The sequence below is a fragment of the Budorcas taxicolor genome, chromosome 25 (genome assembly GCF_023091745.1).
Source record: "Budorcas taxicolor isolate Tak-1 chromosome 25, Takin1.1, whole genome shotgun sequence".
Classification (NCBI taxonomy): domain Eukaryota; kingdom Metazoa; phylum Chordata; class Mammalia; order Artiodactyla; family Bovidae; genus Budorcas; species Budorcas taxicolor.
Genome location: NC_068934.1, coordinates 42,484,040 through 42,500,374, shown reverse-complemented (window position 1 = coordinate 42,500,374; position 16,335 = coordinate 42,484,040). Strand labels below are relative to the sequence as shown.

At 43.0% G+C, this 16,335-nt stretch overlaps 1 protein-coding gene across 1 annotated transcript in view; it reads right to left on the bottom strand.

The window, feature by feature from the left end:
- Window positions 1-6,371: 6,371 nt before the first annotated feature.
- The window catches only part of LOC128068578 (phospholipase A and acyltransferase 3-like), a 35,657-nt gene continuing 25,693 nt past the window's right edge, over window positions 6,372-16,335 (bottom strand). Inside the window, exons 3-4 of the mRNA XM_052661689.1 lie at window positions 14,619-14,887; window positions 6,372-7,014 (exon numbers count right to left, since the gene is read on the bottom strand). Of these exons, the coding sequence (XP_052517649.1) occupies window positions 6,916-7,014; window positions 14,619-14,887 (368 nt within the window). The 3' untranslated portion in view covers window positions 6,372-6,915. The remainder of the gene's footprint in view (window positions 7,015-14,618; window positions 14,888-16,335) is intronic.

The window sequence follows — 16,335 nt, the reverse complement described above, 5'->3', positions numbered from 1 at the left end:
TTTCTGTTATCCTCTTGCTTTTTCTATCATCCAGCGGATGTTGGCAATTTGATTTCTGGTTTCTCTGCCTTCTCTGACTTTCAGCTTGAACATTTGGAAGTTCACGTTTCACATATTGCTGAAGCCTGGCTTGCAGTATTTTGAGCAATACTTTACTATCGTGTGAGATGAGTGCAATGTGTGGTAGTTGGAGCATTCTTTGGCATTGCCTTTCTTTGGAATTGCAATGAAAACTGACCTTTTCCAGTCCTGTGGCCACCGCTGAGTTTTCCAAGTTTGCTGACATACTGAATGCAGCACTTTCACAGCAGCATCATCTTTCAGGATTTGGAATAGCTCATCTAGAATTCCATCACCTCCACTAGCTTTGTTCATAGTGATGCTTCCTAAAGCCCACTTGATTTCACATTCCAGGATGTCCGGCTCTAGGTGAGTGATCACACCATCGTGGTTATCTGGGTCATGAAGATCTTTTTTGTACAGCTCTTCTGTGTATTCTTGCCACCTCTTCTTAACATCTTCTGCTTCTGTTAGGTCCATACCACGTCTGTCCTTTATTGAGCTCATCTTTGCATGAAATATTTCCTCGGTATCTCTAATTTTCTTGAAGAGATCTCTAGCCTTTCCTGTTCTATTGCTTCCCTTTATTTTTTTGCATTGATTAACTGATTAATTTGCACCTTTTTCTCTCTTCATGTAAGAATTCATGGTATAAATTCCTCTCTAGGTATCTCTTTAGTGGAATGACCCAAATACTGATATCTTAATACTTTTGTAATTATCTAGTTCTAAATATTGTCTAGTTTCCATCGTGTTTCCTTCTCTGACTCATAATTTATCGTCAGTGTGTTGTAAAATGTCTTAAAGTATAGGATTTTTCTAGCTATCTCTTTGTTATTGATTTCTAACTTAATTGCATTACAGTTAGAAAAAATGATCTTTGTCTTACCAGTCCCTTGAAATTTGCTCAGACTTGCTTCAAGGTCAAGGACATGGTCAGTTTCATAAACATTCCTTTGTGTGTGGTGAAAAAGAATCTGTATTCCACAATTGTACTGTATGTGTTCATTAAACCAGCTTGTAAGTAACTTCTTCAAAGCTTCTGTATCTTTACTGATTTTTGTGTACCCTTAATTTATCAGTTCCTGAGAGAGGTGTCTGTAGATCTCCCACTGTCATGGTCAATTTGTTAGTTTCCCCTTGCAACAAGCTAACATTTTCAATACCTATTAGAGGACTTTTATGAGATGCAAACAATTTTAGAATTATCGTACTTTCCTCCTTTAACAGTTGCTAAATTACTTCTATAAAGATTTGTCATTCTTTTGACTCATTGTTACCCATGTCAGAAAATTAAGATTTATAGAAAAGTCTGCCTTGACAAAAAGGTTTTACCTTAGCCAAAGGGGGCTTTTAACCTGAAGAAAGTAGGTTTCTTTCAACCTCTAGAGAACCAGGTTTCTCTTAAACCCTTTAACACTTCCCACTCCTACTCACCCTGTCTATCCTACAGGGGGGTCTGCAGCATCCTGGGTGGGGTCCTATCCGTCCTGAACACTTAACACTGGGGGAGTAACTGAAAGTACTCCGGGGGGAGTGATTAAATCACTCTGGGGGGAGCAACAGAGAGTGCTCGGGGGGGGGGGGGGGAGCGTCTTTTCCGAGGAACCTACCTTCGAATAGCCTGTTCCGGGCGCCACTTGCCGGGGTCCTGCCCGGATTGATCCAGGGAATTCGAAGGGTGTACGGATTTGGCGAGGAAAACTTTTTTGTTTATTAATATAAGATTAGATTAAGAAACAATAGTATAGTAGGAAAATTAAGAAGAGAAAGAGGGCTGAATAACTTGGATTATGTGGAAGACCAATAAATTTCCAGACAAGGAGCTTGCACCATCTACGTTAGGCCACTGGCGTCCGTTTGAATATCGGAGAGTGCCCCGCCTTGGGCTCTCTCTTACGGATCTTAGAAGCTGGGACAAATAAGTAGACATGATGAGCCTCCCTGCTCCAGATGGGAATTCAGCCAGAAAAAGAAAAGAACGACATGGGGAAGCCCAGCATCGGTGCAAGATTCCAAAACCTATTTTTCAAAATCAGCTTATATACCCCAAGTTGTACATAAGGAAATAGAGTTATGCAGGGGCAGCAATCCTGACCCTTATTGAGACAAGTCTTTCTTTTTGCATACCCTCCCGTAAACAAAAGGTCTCAGGTGGTTTACATTATCTTCTGGCCAACAGGCTTGTTAACATTTTTATGGTTCTCTTCCTGGATAATTGTCCAGAAAACTCCTTTTCCCTAGAAGTGTTTTTTCTTTACTCTGCATCACCCTCAAAGTACAAAAAAGTTACATTCCTATAGAACAAATGTGCAGTGGGTTATAACAAAGAAAGCACAACGCAAAGATCTAGTGTTGCTAATACCAGGTCTACCACCTGTTTTTCTATATACCAACTATACCTAAAAATAAAAGATCTGAAAATTTGGCAGCAAGTATTGGCTCAACAAATGAAACCTTTAATCAGTCCTATTCTAATGATTTTGACTCCTCGGAAACCTCGACATTCCTAGGATGTTTTAAGCTTCCTGTGCCTCCCGCAGTTGGGAGGCCTCAAACAATCACATGCGCAGCTGTATGAGTCCTGCAGGCAGGCTAGAAAGCCATCAGGGGTTTTTGGGTTGAAACACTCTCCTTGTGCCCAGGAGATTTATTATCTAAAAGCTCTAATTTTTTCCAGGAAAAGGTGGTGGGGGGACAGTCCCCTGTTAATGACAGAAGAGTAGGTGGAAAGCATAACATAGTAAAGCAGGCAGATTCTGGTCTTGGCGGGTGGATGCTCAGGAATTTCCAGGGGGAATCCCTGAAGCTGAACACGTCCTTGCATTTTGTCAGGCTTCCTTCTGCATGACCTTGTCACGGGTGGGATTCCTCCCGCTGGCTCCCGACAAACTTTTATCAGAATTGTTGTGGAGTATTTTTTAACACCAGCCACTAATTCTCCGAGTTCCAGACACCAACTGGTTGGTCAACAAGTCAGTTTGATTTTGGCACTAACCACAGACCTCGCAGTGTCAGCGCTCAGCACCCTGACTGCCCTCCTGCACCTTCACCTTCAGATGCTGTTCACCACTTGCAAGTCCCAGGCCACGTGTATTTCTGTCAATGGATTAAAAATCACAGGTTCCCACAACCCCTCTGATGGTTCAATAATTTGCTAGAGAAGCTCACAGAACTCAGGAAAGCACTTGAATTATGTTTAGTGATTTATTGTAATGGATACAACTCAGGAACCACCAAGTGGAAGAGATGCATAGAGCAAGGCGTGGGGGCAGAGGAGGCAAGGAGCTTCCCTGTCCTCTTCAGGCAGCCACTCTCCGGATACCTTGGTATGTTCACCACCAGGAAGTTCAAGTCTCCTTGCTGAACAGTTTTTATAGAGCTTAATCTTCAGCACCCCCTCCCACATTTCCTTCTTAGAAATCTGTAGCCTGAAATTTCCAACTCTCTAATCACTGGGTCTTTCCGATGAGCAGCCCCATCCTAAGGCTATCTTAGGGTCTAAGTCACCCCATTAGCCCAAACTGAGGTTGATCAAAGGGGTTACTTAGAAATAGCAAAAGACAAGACTATCAGTTGGGAAATTCTGAGGGTTTTAAACACTCTGGCCCAGAACCAAGGACAAAGACCAAGTGTATTTTTTATTATGCCATACTTTTTATCCTCTTTCTTTCTAGTAATCATTTTTGGTTTGAAGCTGATATATAAGATATGAAAGTGCTATACAAGCTTTTAGCTAATTAGTATTATTAATTAACTAATTTTTAGTTAGCACTTGCCTGGCATATCTTTTTTTAATTAAAAATAGTTATATAATTTATTGAAACACTTTTGAAAGTTTTATATAAATTTTCAAGTTCAAATTTCAGAAAATTTTAAGATGTTTTAAGTGAAAATTTTAATATACAAAAAGTACTAGAAAGACAATGACTATTCATATACCCAGTGCATAGATTAAAAATTCATTTTTTGTCATATTTGCTTTATCTGCATTTTTAAACTGGCTCATGTGCTACATAAAATTTCATGCCTATCACATTTAATGAAATTTATAATTTCTTAATATGGTTAAATACTCATTCCATATTTAAATTTCCCCAGTTAGTCCAGATTGCTTTTATAATCATTTTTCACACTTTAATTGTTTTGCCTCCAACATGTTTTTCAGTCTAAGACAATTTATACACACCCTCAATTTTTCTTCTTGATAACATTAACATTTTAAAGACATCAGATGAGTTGCCCTGTAAAATGTCCATCATTTTAATTTGTGTTCTTATACTTCATTTTATCTGCTATAAACAGTATTCCCTGGATTAGTTTTCTAATCCAATGTTATGTTTGCTTTTACTTTGCAAGTTTGGCAACTTTAATCCATTTCTATTGATGGTCATGACTAATACATTTGGAATTACTTCTTCCATCTTATCTAGTTATTTATTTTTTAAAATATAAATTTATTTATTTTAATTGGAGGTTAATTACTTTACAATATTGTATTGGTTTTGCCATACATCAACATGAATCCACTGCAGGTATACACATGTTCCCCATCCTGAACCCTCCTCCCTCCTCCCTCCCCATACCATCCCTCTGGTTTTTTCTACACAGCAGACTTTTTGTATTTTTCTTTATTTTTAAATTGAACTGGGTGTTTTGATTTGCTTTCTTGTGTTTATTTTTCCTCATTCTTTTTTTCCTACATAGTTAGTTTGGAGGTTTATATTCTATGTGTCCACATCACATTCTGCCCCACGCAAGAGAAGGGGCTCTAAGATACCCACCCTTTTATATTTGGCCTGTGTCTCTTGGGTTTGGGGAGCTTGAGAGCTGGCATGACATGTTACATCAATAGGGCTGAACCAAAAAAGAAAAAAAAAAACAAACCAAAAAACTACACTGGGAGAAAATTATTCTTTATCAACATTAGGGCATAAAAAAGCACAAGCTTATCCTAGGCCAGATATGGTCCAAGCAGGAGGGAGCTGGCAAGGGGCCATTTATAAGTTCTGTCCAGGATTCCACAGACAGATGGTCCCCATACAACCAGAGCTGATCAAGGAAACACTGGCAACTAGATGGAGGAGAAACTTGTCCTGTGGACTGAAGGACAAAGTGGCCCCATCAGGGTGCCTCTGAGGAACACACAAAAGCTCTTTTCAGGAAAATGGTCACTTTGAACATCTGCCAAGCCCAGTGAGTGATAGCAGCAAATCTCAAGGGTCCAACCAGGAAAGGTCGTACGTCCTTCCCTAACCCCTCCCCAGAGGCCTAGGCAGCAGGCATCCACAACCACACTCCATAAGGTCTGAGGCAGCCTTGTACCATATGACCTGGCTCCACTGGCCAGAGCTGATTGGTCTAGTGGGGCCACCTGACCCAATGGCAGTCAACCAACTGGTAGACAGCTCAGTGTGGTGAATGAGCCAATCAGATTCTCTCTCAGGAGCTTGTGCTAGGAGCTCCTCTCAGGCCAGGGGTAGGGACGGAGCTAAACTGATATGGGAAGAGAAGCCACAGGAGTGGGTGTGGGATCAGAGACTTGGGGGCCATGACAAGCTCCAAGAGGAGAGGATGCATTATCACTGTGGGGTGGAAGTGATGAGGCAGAGAAAAGCTGTGGAGAGCAGGGGAGGTTTTAAACAAGATTGGCCATAATTTTCATTATGGCTGTGGTCTGGTTTGGTTTGAGCCCCACTGGACATCTACAGACTCCGGCTGCTGACTCCTGGAAGCCGGCCTGGGTCTAGTTCCAGGTCAAGGGTCCTGATTGCCCTTGGTTCCTGTTCTTGCATATCAGTCAGGTTTGTCTGTCTCTCTTGCTGCCCACCTGTACCTACACACGTGGAAACACCCATTACTAGAGATAACCAAAGCTGGACTTCTTTTCCTACAGGTAAAGAACATAGCCCACAAATAGAAAGAGAGAGAAAATCACCAAATAATCAGAGCACACCCTGCATCAGCAGGAACAGAGCCTCACTGCAACCTCAACAGACTCCAGCCAGGCAGTTCTTGATGCATGTCCCCCAATAAATTCTTCTCTTATTGGGTTTTGTTTTTACTATTGCAAGAAAAAATGAAATCCACAAACCAAACCAAACTGATAGCTTATGGTGTTTGGTGTTGAATTTGTGGTCTCCAAAGGAGAAGATTTAACTCCAGGACCAAAGATGCAGTCTCAGTCACTCAGAGCTTTGTGCAGCAAAGATTTTTATTTAACGTAAAAGGACAGAGAAAGCTTCTGACATAGATATCGGAAGGGGGTAGAAAGAGTACCCACCTCACTAGTTTAAGCAGGGCATTATATACTTTTCAACTGGCTGCTGAGAATAGATAAAAAGAAAGCCTCAAGACTGAGAAAGTTTTATCCAGACCCTCTCCCACAGCATACATCTTGAGATAACATTGGCCCAAGACTAGTATGGAAGAATGGGGTTTCAAGCACTCTTTCCCTGGGAGAGATGTGTTATGGTTGTGTAAGCAGTGAGGAAACAGGTTCCCAGGCACCATTTGGTACAGTTATAATGACTGACATGGAGACCTAGAGTCTGAGAAAAGCATACCCAGGAGTAAGATATGTTATGCTTAAAAGGCCAGTTTTCAAATGAAATAGACTGTTGCAAAATGAACACAGAGCTTTTAAAAATAGCCCATCCTTGGAAAGATATATCATAGCTCACAGGGCCTACGAGACTAAGGCAAAAGAATAAGAAAAAGAAGGAAAGTTTACTTCCTCCTTAAAGGGGCCTTGGACTGCCTATCAACCTGCCTGTTAACTCTCTCAAAACTGTCTAGCAAAACAAGACACCCCTCAATGTCTAAAGCCACTGCTGACAAGACACTCCCTTCAGGTCATTGATTTTGCTTCTTGTTTCTTGAGAACATGGCTCCAGCGAATAGGGCTATCAGGCCCACTCCAGAGATGGTAGCTGCTGTGACAGCATCTCTGACCTGCAAGAGAGAGGAGAGTGAGTCAGATTCTGTGTCAGTAAGCTGAGTACAGACTGTACATTCAACAAGGATGTCCAACTCATGGAGCTTCATGTGCCTCATAGCCTCCTTGACAAACTCAGGAGTCAACAAATATTGGCAGGGAAATGCAGAGAGGAGGGCAGCAGGAGGAAGGGATTTGTGAATGCGGCAGCTGGCCAATGACATACACAGGCCTGAAGAGGGAAATTCCCTTCAGCCTGTGGGTTTTTAAAGCAGACAGATCCCCAGAGGTTGATTGTGGAAAGGACAGGGAGATGAGGCCAGATGGTTGAAATCCTGGCTGATCAACAGGAAGCTCTTGAGATACGTGTAAATTTGAAGAGGAATTTCTATTGAATCCTCAATGAACTCTGACCTGGGTCCTAGCAGAGCCCTCACTTGTCTTGATCTTTGCTGTATGTCCAGTGCCCAGACCTGCCAGGCGCCAAGTGCTCTCTGCACGTTCTTCAATAAATGACTCAACTATGAAAAAGAGTGGTGATGTTATACTTTAAATTATTAAGATATCTTACTTATATTGCTTGTACTGGAAAAAAAAAATTCTGCAAAAGAGAGTAAGTTTCAGGGTAAAAACAGAACATGTATCAAATTTCACTGCTTCCTGAACTCCAAATAAAAATAAAGTAAGACATTAGTTTTAGGCATAATTCCACTAGGACTCAGAGAACAGTAAAGGCTAAGGCAGCTGTAGGAAAAGCTGAATATTAATCCTAAAGACAGTAAGTCCCCTACATACTAACCTGGTCAGTTCTGAGAGCATGTTCTTAAGTCCAATTTCTTCGTAAGTTCAACAAAGTTAGCTTGGGTACCCAAGTAATACAATCAACTATACAGTACTGTACTGTAAAAGATTTATAATTCTTTTCATACAAAAAATACATAAAAAATAAAAGCAAAGTATAAAGAACACTTTTTTTTAAACTTCAACTTAAATTCTTTATTATCACACTCAAAGATACTTATTGAAAGGGAAAGCTTTAGCTGCTCAGTTGTGTCTGTTTCTTTGCGACATCATGAACTGTAGTCTGCCAGGCTTCTCTGTCCATGGAATTCTCCAGGCAAGAGTACTGGAGTAGGTTGCCACTCCATTCTCAATGGAGACTTCCTAACCCAAGGATCAAACCCCAGTGTCCTGCATTCGGTATGGATTCTTTACCATCTGATCCATCCTTTTAATAGGGCTCTCATACATTAAAAAAAAAAAAAAGATTTCCTCGTTGATTTTTGGCTGCACTGGGTCTTCACTGCTGTGTTTAGACTTTCTCAAGTTGCAGGAAGTGGGGGCTCCTCTCTGTCGTGGAGCATAGGCTCTAAGCTTAGGCTCAGTAGTTTTGGGCTCAGCAGTTGTGGCACACGGGATCCTCCTGGACCAGGGATCAAACCTGTGTCCCCTGCATTGGCAGGTGAATTCTTTACTGCTAGGACCACAAGGGATGTCCCTCTGATATATTTTTAATCTTACAGTATAGTACTTTGAAAAGTACAGTAGTGGAGAACAACGGCTGGCATCCAGGGGCTGGTGTCACGTGAACAAGCAAGAAGAGTTACTGACTGGAGGAGGGAGAGGAGGTGGGAGATGGTGGAACTGAAGGATCATCAGCAATAGGAGATGGAGGGCAAGCTTCAGTGTCACTCCTTCCTGACTTTGCTGGAACACAAGTTCGCATCTTTGAAAGTTCAAAACTTGAATGTTTATATGTCGGGGGCTAACTGTATACAACAGAATCCCTGAAAAAGATCACATATTGACATCACCAGGTACTTCTGGAAGTGGGTGAAAGAGAGAGAGCCCAAGCCCCTCCTTAACCGCAATGGAAATCAGAAGATTTGGGGTCTGTAAACAGAAGCACATGTGAGGGTGTGGGTATCATACCTCCAAAAAGGGATTGAGAGGCAATACATATGTGAAATGGAGACTTTTGGCCTTCCCGTCCCCTCTGCTCCCAGTGCTTTACCCTCTACATAAGATTTAGGAAAACTGTTCTGGGGAATCGGACTGGCCCAAGTGGAAACAATGAAAGGTACCAACATGAGGGTTCCCAGTCTACTCTGAGGTGAGCCTCAAAGTCAACAAGCCACTGTGCCCTCTGAGCTCACTCTGAAAGCCCCCTACTCTTAATCACGAGTGCACAATCCAGATGTACCAGACATGTAGCAGGACCACTGAAATAGAAGACAGAGAGCAAAAAAAAAAAAAAAGGAAAAGGTAATCTGGAGAAAGAAAAGACAACATCTTTTTAAAAAGTGTCTTTAGAGAATAGAATGTATACAGTAAAGAAGAGGGACTTCCTGGTGGCCCAGTGGTAAAGAATCCACGTGGCAATTCAGGATCCCTAGGTTGGGAAGTATGAACAGTATGAAAAGGCAAAATGATAGGATACTGAAAGGGGAACTCCCCAGGTCGATAGGTGCCCAATATGCTACTGGAGGTCAGTGGAGAAATAACTCCAGAAAGAATGAAGGGATGGAGCCAAAGCAAAAACAATACCCAGTTGTGGATATGACTGGTGATAGAAGCAAGGTCCAATGCTGTAAAGAGCAATATTGCATAGGAACCTGGAATGTCAGGTCCATGAATCAAGACAAATTGGAAGTGGTCAAACAGGAGATGGCAAGAGTGAACGTCGACATTCTAGGAATCAGCAAACTAAAATGGACTGGAATGGGTGACTTTAACTCAGATGACCATTATATCTACTACTGTGGGCAGGAATCCCTTAGAAGAAACGGAGTAGCCATCATAGTCAACAAAAGAGTCTGAAATTCAGTACTTGGATGCAATCTCAAAAACGACAGAACGATCTCTGTTCATTTCCAAGGCAAATCATTCAATATCATGGTAATCCAAGCCTATGCCCCAACAAGTAATGCTGAAGAAGCTGAATGGTTCTATGAAAACCTACAAGACCTTTAAAAACTAACACCCAAAAAAGATATCCTTTTCATTATAGGGGACTGGAATGCAAAAGTAGGAAGTCAAGAAACACCTGGAGTAACAGGCAAATTTGGCCTTGGAGTATGGAATGAAGCAGGGCAGAGGTTAATAGAGTTTTGCCAAGAAAATGCACTGGTCATAGCAAACACCCTCTTCCAACAACACAAGAGAAGACTCTACACATGGACATCACCAGATGGTCAACACCGAAATCAGATTGATCATATTCTTTGTAGCCAAAGATGGAGAAGCTCTATACAGTCAGCAAAAATAAGACTGGGAGCAGACTGCGGCTCAGATCATAAACTCCTTATTGCCAAATTCAGACTCAAATTGAAGAAAGTGGGGAAAACCACTAGACCATTCAGGTATGACCTAAATCAAATCCCTTATGATTTTACAGTGGAAGTGAGAAATAGATTTAAGGGACTAGATCTGATAGACAGAGTGCCTGATGAACTATGGATGGAGGTTTGTGACATTGTACAGGAGACAGGGATCAAGACCATCCCCATGGAAAAGAAATGCAAGAAAGCAAAATGTCTGTCCGAGGAGGCCATACAAATAGCTGTGAAAAGAAGGGAAGCAAAAAGCCAAGGAGAAAAGGAAAGATATAAGCATCTGAATGCAGAGTTCCAAAGAATAGCAAGAAGAGATAAGAAAGCCTTCCTTAGCAATCAATGCAAATAAATAGAGGAAAACAACAGAATAGGAAAGACTAGAGATCTCTTCAAGAAAATTAGAGATACCAAGGGAATATTTCATGCAAAGATGGACTCAAGAAAGGACAGAAATGATATGGACTTAACAGAAGCAGAAGATATTAGGAAGAGGTGGCAAGAATACACAGAAGAACTGTACAAAAAAGATCTTCATGACCCAGATAATCATGATGGTGTGATCACTGACCTAGAGCCAGACATCCTGGAATGTGAAGTCAAGTGGGCCTTAGAAAACATCACTATGAACAAAGCTAGTGGAGGTGATGGAATTCCAGTTGAGCTATTTCAAATCCTGAAAGATGATGCTGTGAAGGTGCTGCATTGAATATGCCAGCACATTTGGAAAACTCAGCAGTGGCCACAGGACTGGAAAAGGTCAGTTTTCATTGCAATTCCAAAGAAAGGCAATGTCAAAGAATGCTCGAACTACCACACAATTGCACTCATCTCACACGCTAGTAAAGTAATGCTCAAAATTCTCCAAGCCAGGCTTCAGCAATATGTGAACCGTGAAATTCCAGATGTTCAAGCTGGCTTTAGAAAAGGCAGAGGAACCAGAGATCAAATTGCAAAAATCCACAAGATCATGGAAAAAGCAAGAGAGTTCCAGAAAAACATCTATTTCTGCTTTGTTGACTATGCCAAAGCCTTTGACTGTGTGGATCACAATAAACTGTGGAAAATTCTGAAAGAGATGGGAACACCAGACCACCTGGCCTGCCTCTTGAGAAATTTGTATGCAGGTCAGGAAGCAACAGTTAGAACTGGACATGGAACAATAGACCGGTTCCAAATAGGAAAAGGAGTACGTCAAGGCTGTATATTGTCACCCTGCTTATTTAACTTATATGCAGAGTACATCATGAGAAACGCTGGGCTGGAAGAAACACAAGCTGGAATCAAGACTGCCGGGAGAAATATCAACAACCACAGATATGCAGGTGACACCACTCTTATGGCAGAAAGTGAAGAGGAGAGTGAAAAAGTTGGCTTAAAGCTCAACATTCAGAAAACGAAGACAATGGCATCTGGTCCCATCACTTCATGGCAAATAGATGGGGAAACAGTGGAAACAGTGGCTGACTTTATCGTTTTGGGCTCCAAAATTACTGCAGATGGTGATTGAAGCCATGAAATTAAAAGACGCTTACGCCTTGGAAGGAAAGTTATGACCAACCAAGATAGCATACTGAAAAGCAGAGACATTACTTTGCCAACAAAGGTCCATCTAGTCAAGGCTATGGTTTTTCCAGTGGTCATGTATGGATGTGAGAGTTGGACTGTGAAGAAAGCTGAGCGCCGAAGGATTGATGCTTTTGAACTGTGGTGTTGGAGAACATTTGTGTGTCCCTTGGACTACAAGGAGATCCAACCAGTCCATCCTGGTTGGATCAGTCCCAGGTGTTCATAGGAAGGACTGGAACTAAAGCTGAAACTCCAATACTTTGGCCACCTGATGCGAAGAGCTGACTCATTGGAAAAGACTCTGATGGTGGGAGGGATTGGAGGCAGGAGAAGAAGGGAATGACAGAGGATGAGATGGCTGTATGGCATCACCGACTCAATGGACATGAGTTTGAGTGAACTCTAGGAGTTGGTGATGGACAGGGAGGCCTGGCGTGCTGTGATTCATGGGGTTGCAGATTCGGACACGACTAAGCAACTAAACTGAACTGAAGGTTGGGAAGATCGCCTGGAGAAGGCACTGCAGGATTCTTGACTAGGAAATCCCACGGACAGAGGCACCTCGTGGGCTATGGCTCATGGGGCTGCAAAAAAATCAAATATGACTTAGTGACTAAACAACATCAACAATAAAGAAGAACACAGTGCTATTAAAAATAACAGAATGTTTAGAGAATAAAAGCAATCCTTAGAAAATAAAAATATGTTGAAAATTACAAACTCAATACACATTTTAGAGATAAAGGTGGGGAAATCTCTCAGAAGGAACAGCAGAAAAGATGAAGCTATAGAAAACAGCTTCCAAAGGTAAAAATGAAGGAATAATCCAGTCAGTATAACATTTGAACAATAAACTTTCCAGAAAGAGAGACTAGAGAAAACTCAGAGGAGGGGAAGCAAGAGCAAAATAACTCATGAAAATTTACTAGGACCAAAGGGTATATGTTTTCAGATTGAAATGGTGCTTTGAGGATAAAAGGAGACCTATGCCAAGGCACGTTAGTGTGAGATTTTAGAACACTGGGTAAAGACAAGACATTACATCTTCTAGAGCAGGAGAGAAAAACAGGAAACTGAGAAAAGATCAGGAATCAGAATCACTCTACATTTCATCATAGCAATGCTGGAAACAAGAAGACAACGGAAGAATGCCCTCAAAATCTTACAGTAAAACAATTTCTAACCTAGAATTACAAACCTATGTGCTTAGTTGCTCAGTCGTGTCCGACTCTTTGAGACCCTATGGACTATAGCCCACCAGGCTTCTCTGTCCATGGAGAATCTCCAAGCAAGAATACTAGAGTGGGTTGCCATGTCCTCCTCCTCCAGAGGACCTTCCCAACCTAGGGATTGAACCCAGGTTTCCCACATTGCAGGCAGATTCTTTCCTGTCTGAGCCACCAGGGAAGCCCAAGAATACTACAGTAGGGAGTCTATCCCTTTTCCAGAGGATCTTCCTGACCCAGGAATCAAACCAGGGTCCCCTGCATTTCAGGAGGATTCTTTACTAGTTGAGCTACCAGGGAAGCCCTGGAATTCTATACCTATACAGACTATTATTTCAAGTGGGAGGGTGAATTGAAAAATAATTCAGACATACAGATTCTCAAAAAATTCTCCTTCCATGCATCCTGTTTTAGGAAGCTGCTGAAGGAGTTTCCACCACAAGAAATGTGTAAACCAAGACAGGGCTTCCTAGGTGACTCATTGGTAAAGAATCCACCTGCCAAAGGAGGAGAGATGGGTTTGATCCCTGGATTGAGAAGATCCTCTGGAGAAGGAAATGGAACCCCCTCCAGTATTCTTGCCTGGGAAATCTCATGGGCAGAGGAGTCTGGAGGGCTAAAGCCCATGGCATTGGAAAAGAGTCAGACACAATTTAGCTATTCAACAACAACAACAAACCAAGAAAGAGGACATGAGATACGGAAGATGGTGCTCTGGTGCAGGAGACAATAGAGGGAAATCTTTCTAGAATAACAGCAAGAGGAGCTCCCAGGACATTAACTGTACCCAGGGTAAAGAGTAACTGGTAGGCAGAAAAATAGCCCCCAAAGATGCCTAGGTCTTAATCCCATAATATGTCCTCATTCCTAATACTTGTAAACACATTATGCTATGTGGAGAGAGAGAGAATTAAGATTATAGACAGAATTAAGGTTGCTAATCAATTTACCTTAGAATAGGAAGATTATTCTGGATTTCCAGATAAGCCCAATATAATCACAAAGTTTCTGATGGAAGCGGGAAGGAGTAGAGTCAGTATCACAGTGATACAATGGGAGAGAGACTCAACCAGCCATTTCTAACTTTGGAGATGAAAGGGAGCCACAAGCCAAGGAATGCAGGCAGCCTCTTGAAGCTGGAAAAGACTAGAAAACAGGTTCTCTGTGAGAGCCTCTAGGAAAGAACACAGCCTTGTTGACACCTTGATTTTAGCTCAGTGAGACCTGTTTCAGACTTCTGACCTCCAGAACTATAAGACAATACATTTGTGTTGTGTTAAGCCACTGAATTTCTGGCCATGTGTTACAGCAGCCACAGGTGCTCATAAAGCAATCAATTCAAGTTCGAGCCTGGCATGTAGAGTGAACTGTTGTCCCCATTATCCTATATATCTTAAGGCAACTTCTGCGGGATGTGGCCTGGCTGAGTAAGAGAAACAGCAGAGAAATAAGAAACTAAGAGACCATGGAGCTAGGGACACACCGAGGACCGACCTGGTCACTGCGGGAGACCCCGTAGCGCAGCTCATTGACGAAATGCTCGCAGTTCTGGCTGGTCAGGCTGTAGCAGAACTCCTGGCCCACCAGCTCCTCTGCCCGCTGGACGATTTTGCTGGGAGGGAATGGGTCGTACTTGTCATCATGCTTGTTGTTGATCCTGTATGGATCCCTCCCAACCACGTCACGCAGCCGCTCTTTCTTTACTATGGCCCTGTCGGCCACTGCAGACATGATACTGGCCCCACCAGCTCCCGGGATTTCACCTGTGGATTCAGAATGGAGAACACGATTGGTCCTGGGCCGGCCCCCAGCCTAGTATCCACCACATCCACAAGGGGATGAGCAGATGAGTCAGGGTCAGAGCTGTGTGGCCTTGGATAAGGCCCTTGTGGTCTCTGGTCCCTGGTTTTCTTATCTGAAATAAGGAGGAGTAAAATCCTATGATTTGTTGTGATTTTTTTTTAATGTACAGAAGCTGGCCTTGCACACCTGTGACACTTCAGTGGCCCTCTTGATTGTGCAGTATGGGCCCTGAGCACACCCACCTCCCTGGGGGATGAGAGTGTGAATTGTTTGTGATCCTGCCAAGGCTCCACTTCCCTGACACACACAAAGCTGATTATTGCAGAAAAGTTGAATGGATTTGCAGACGGGGATCCCATCCTTCTGGGAACAAAGGGACCAAAACCCCACAGCTGCTCCAAGGGGAGTGACACCAAGGAGGTCAAGGAGGGGTACACTGGCACAGCCCTGGTTAATGCTGAGGGCCTGGAATGTGCAAGAGATTTCCAGAAATAAAACTGCCTTAAGAAAGGGATCTGGGGTCAATACAGGGGCCAGGATGGTGTGAAGCAAAAGCTGGTGCCCACACAGAGATCCCTCTTGAGGTCACCAGCTTATATCATGTAGGGAGGGTATGATGACTGAAAACTGGGCTTGAATGAAAGAGGTGGACCCCAGGGAACATCACAGAGGAGACTCATGTCCCCCAGAGAGCCTCTGTGGCCTTGCCATGATCGGGAACCCTCAGGTCTCTCCCAGAAGGGGAAGCGTCCCATTAACAGGGCAGGACCCATCTTGCACTGTGACGCCATGTGACAGCAACAAGCAATGGCCAGAGGGTCTGATCAGAGTCCAGGTCCTGTTCTGCTTGGCCTTCCAAAGAGCACTGAACCCCTCTGCCCAGAGAACAACTATGAGATTTGGAAAATCAGAGGAATTCAGATTTCCTCCTAGTAGGTGCTTAAAGGATTCAGTGAAATAAATAAGAAGGTGCTGTGTTTGAGCCATGAGTCTGTGGAGAGGGTCAGCGTGGGGACTGGATCAGGGGAGCTCCAGAGGCCAATCTACCTTCAGCCCCTCGGCGGGCAGATAAGAGGCTGGGACTAGGGAGAGGCAAGCAAGGTGCTTGGGGCACAGAATTTCAGGAGATTCCAGCTCCAGAGGTGCAAGTTCAGAGTCAACACCCAACAGTGAGGGCTTCCTTACACTCCACACGCTGGGTGCCACCCTAGTGAGAGTGAGCACAGGCTCAGAGGCAGAAGCAATGGGTGCTGATCCTGGTTCCATCACTGCACGGTCTTGACATGTCACTTAAATTAGCTGAGCCAATGCTGGGAATCCACAAAGACAAGCTAAGATGGATTCATGAACACACATCAATTTAGGAATTTAAGGCTCCTTTTCAAAGAATTATTTTTGTTTTTAAAGT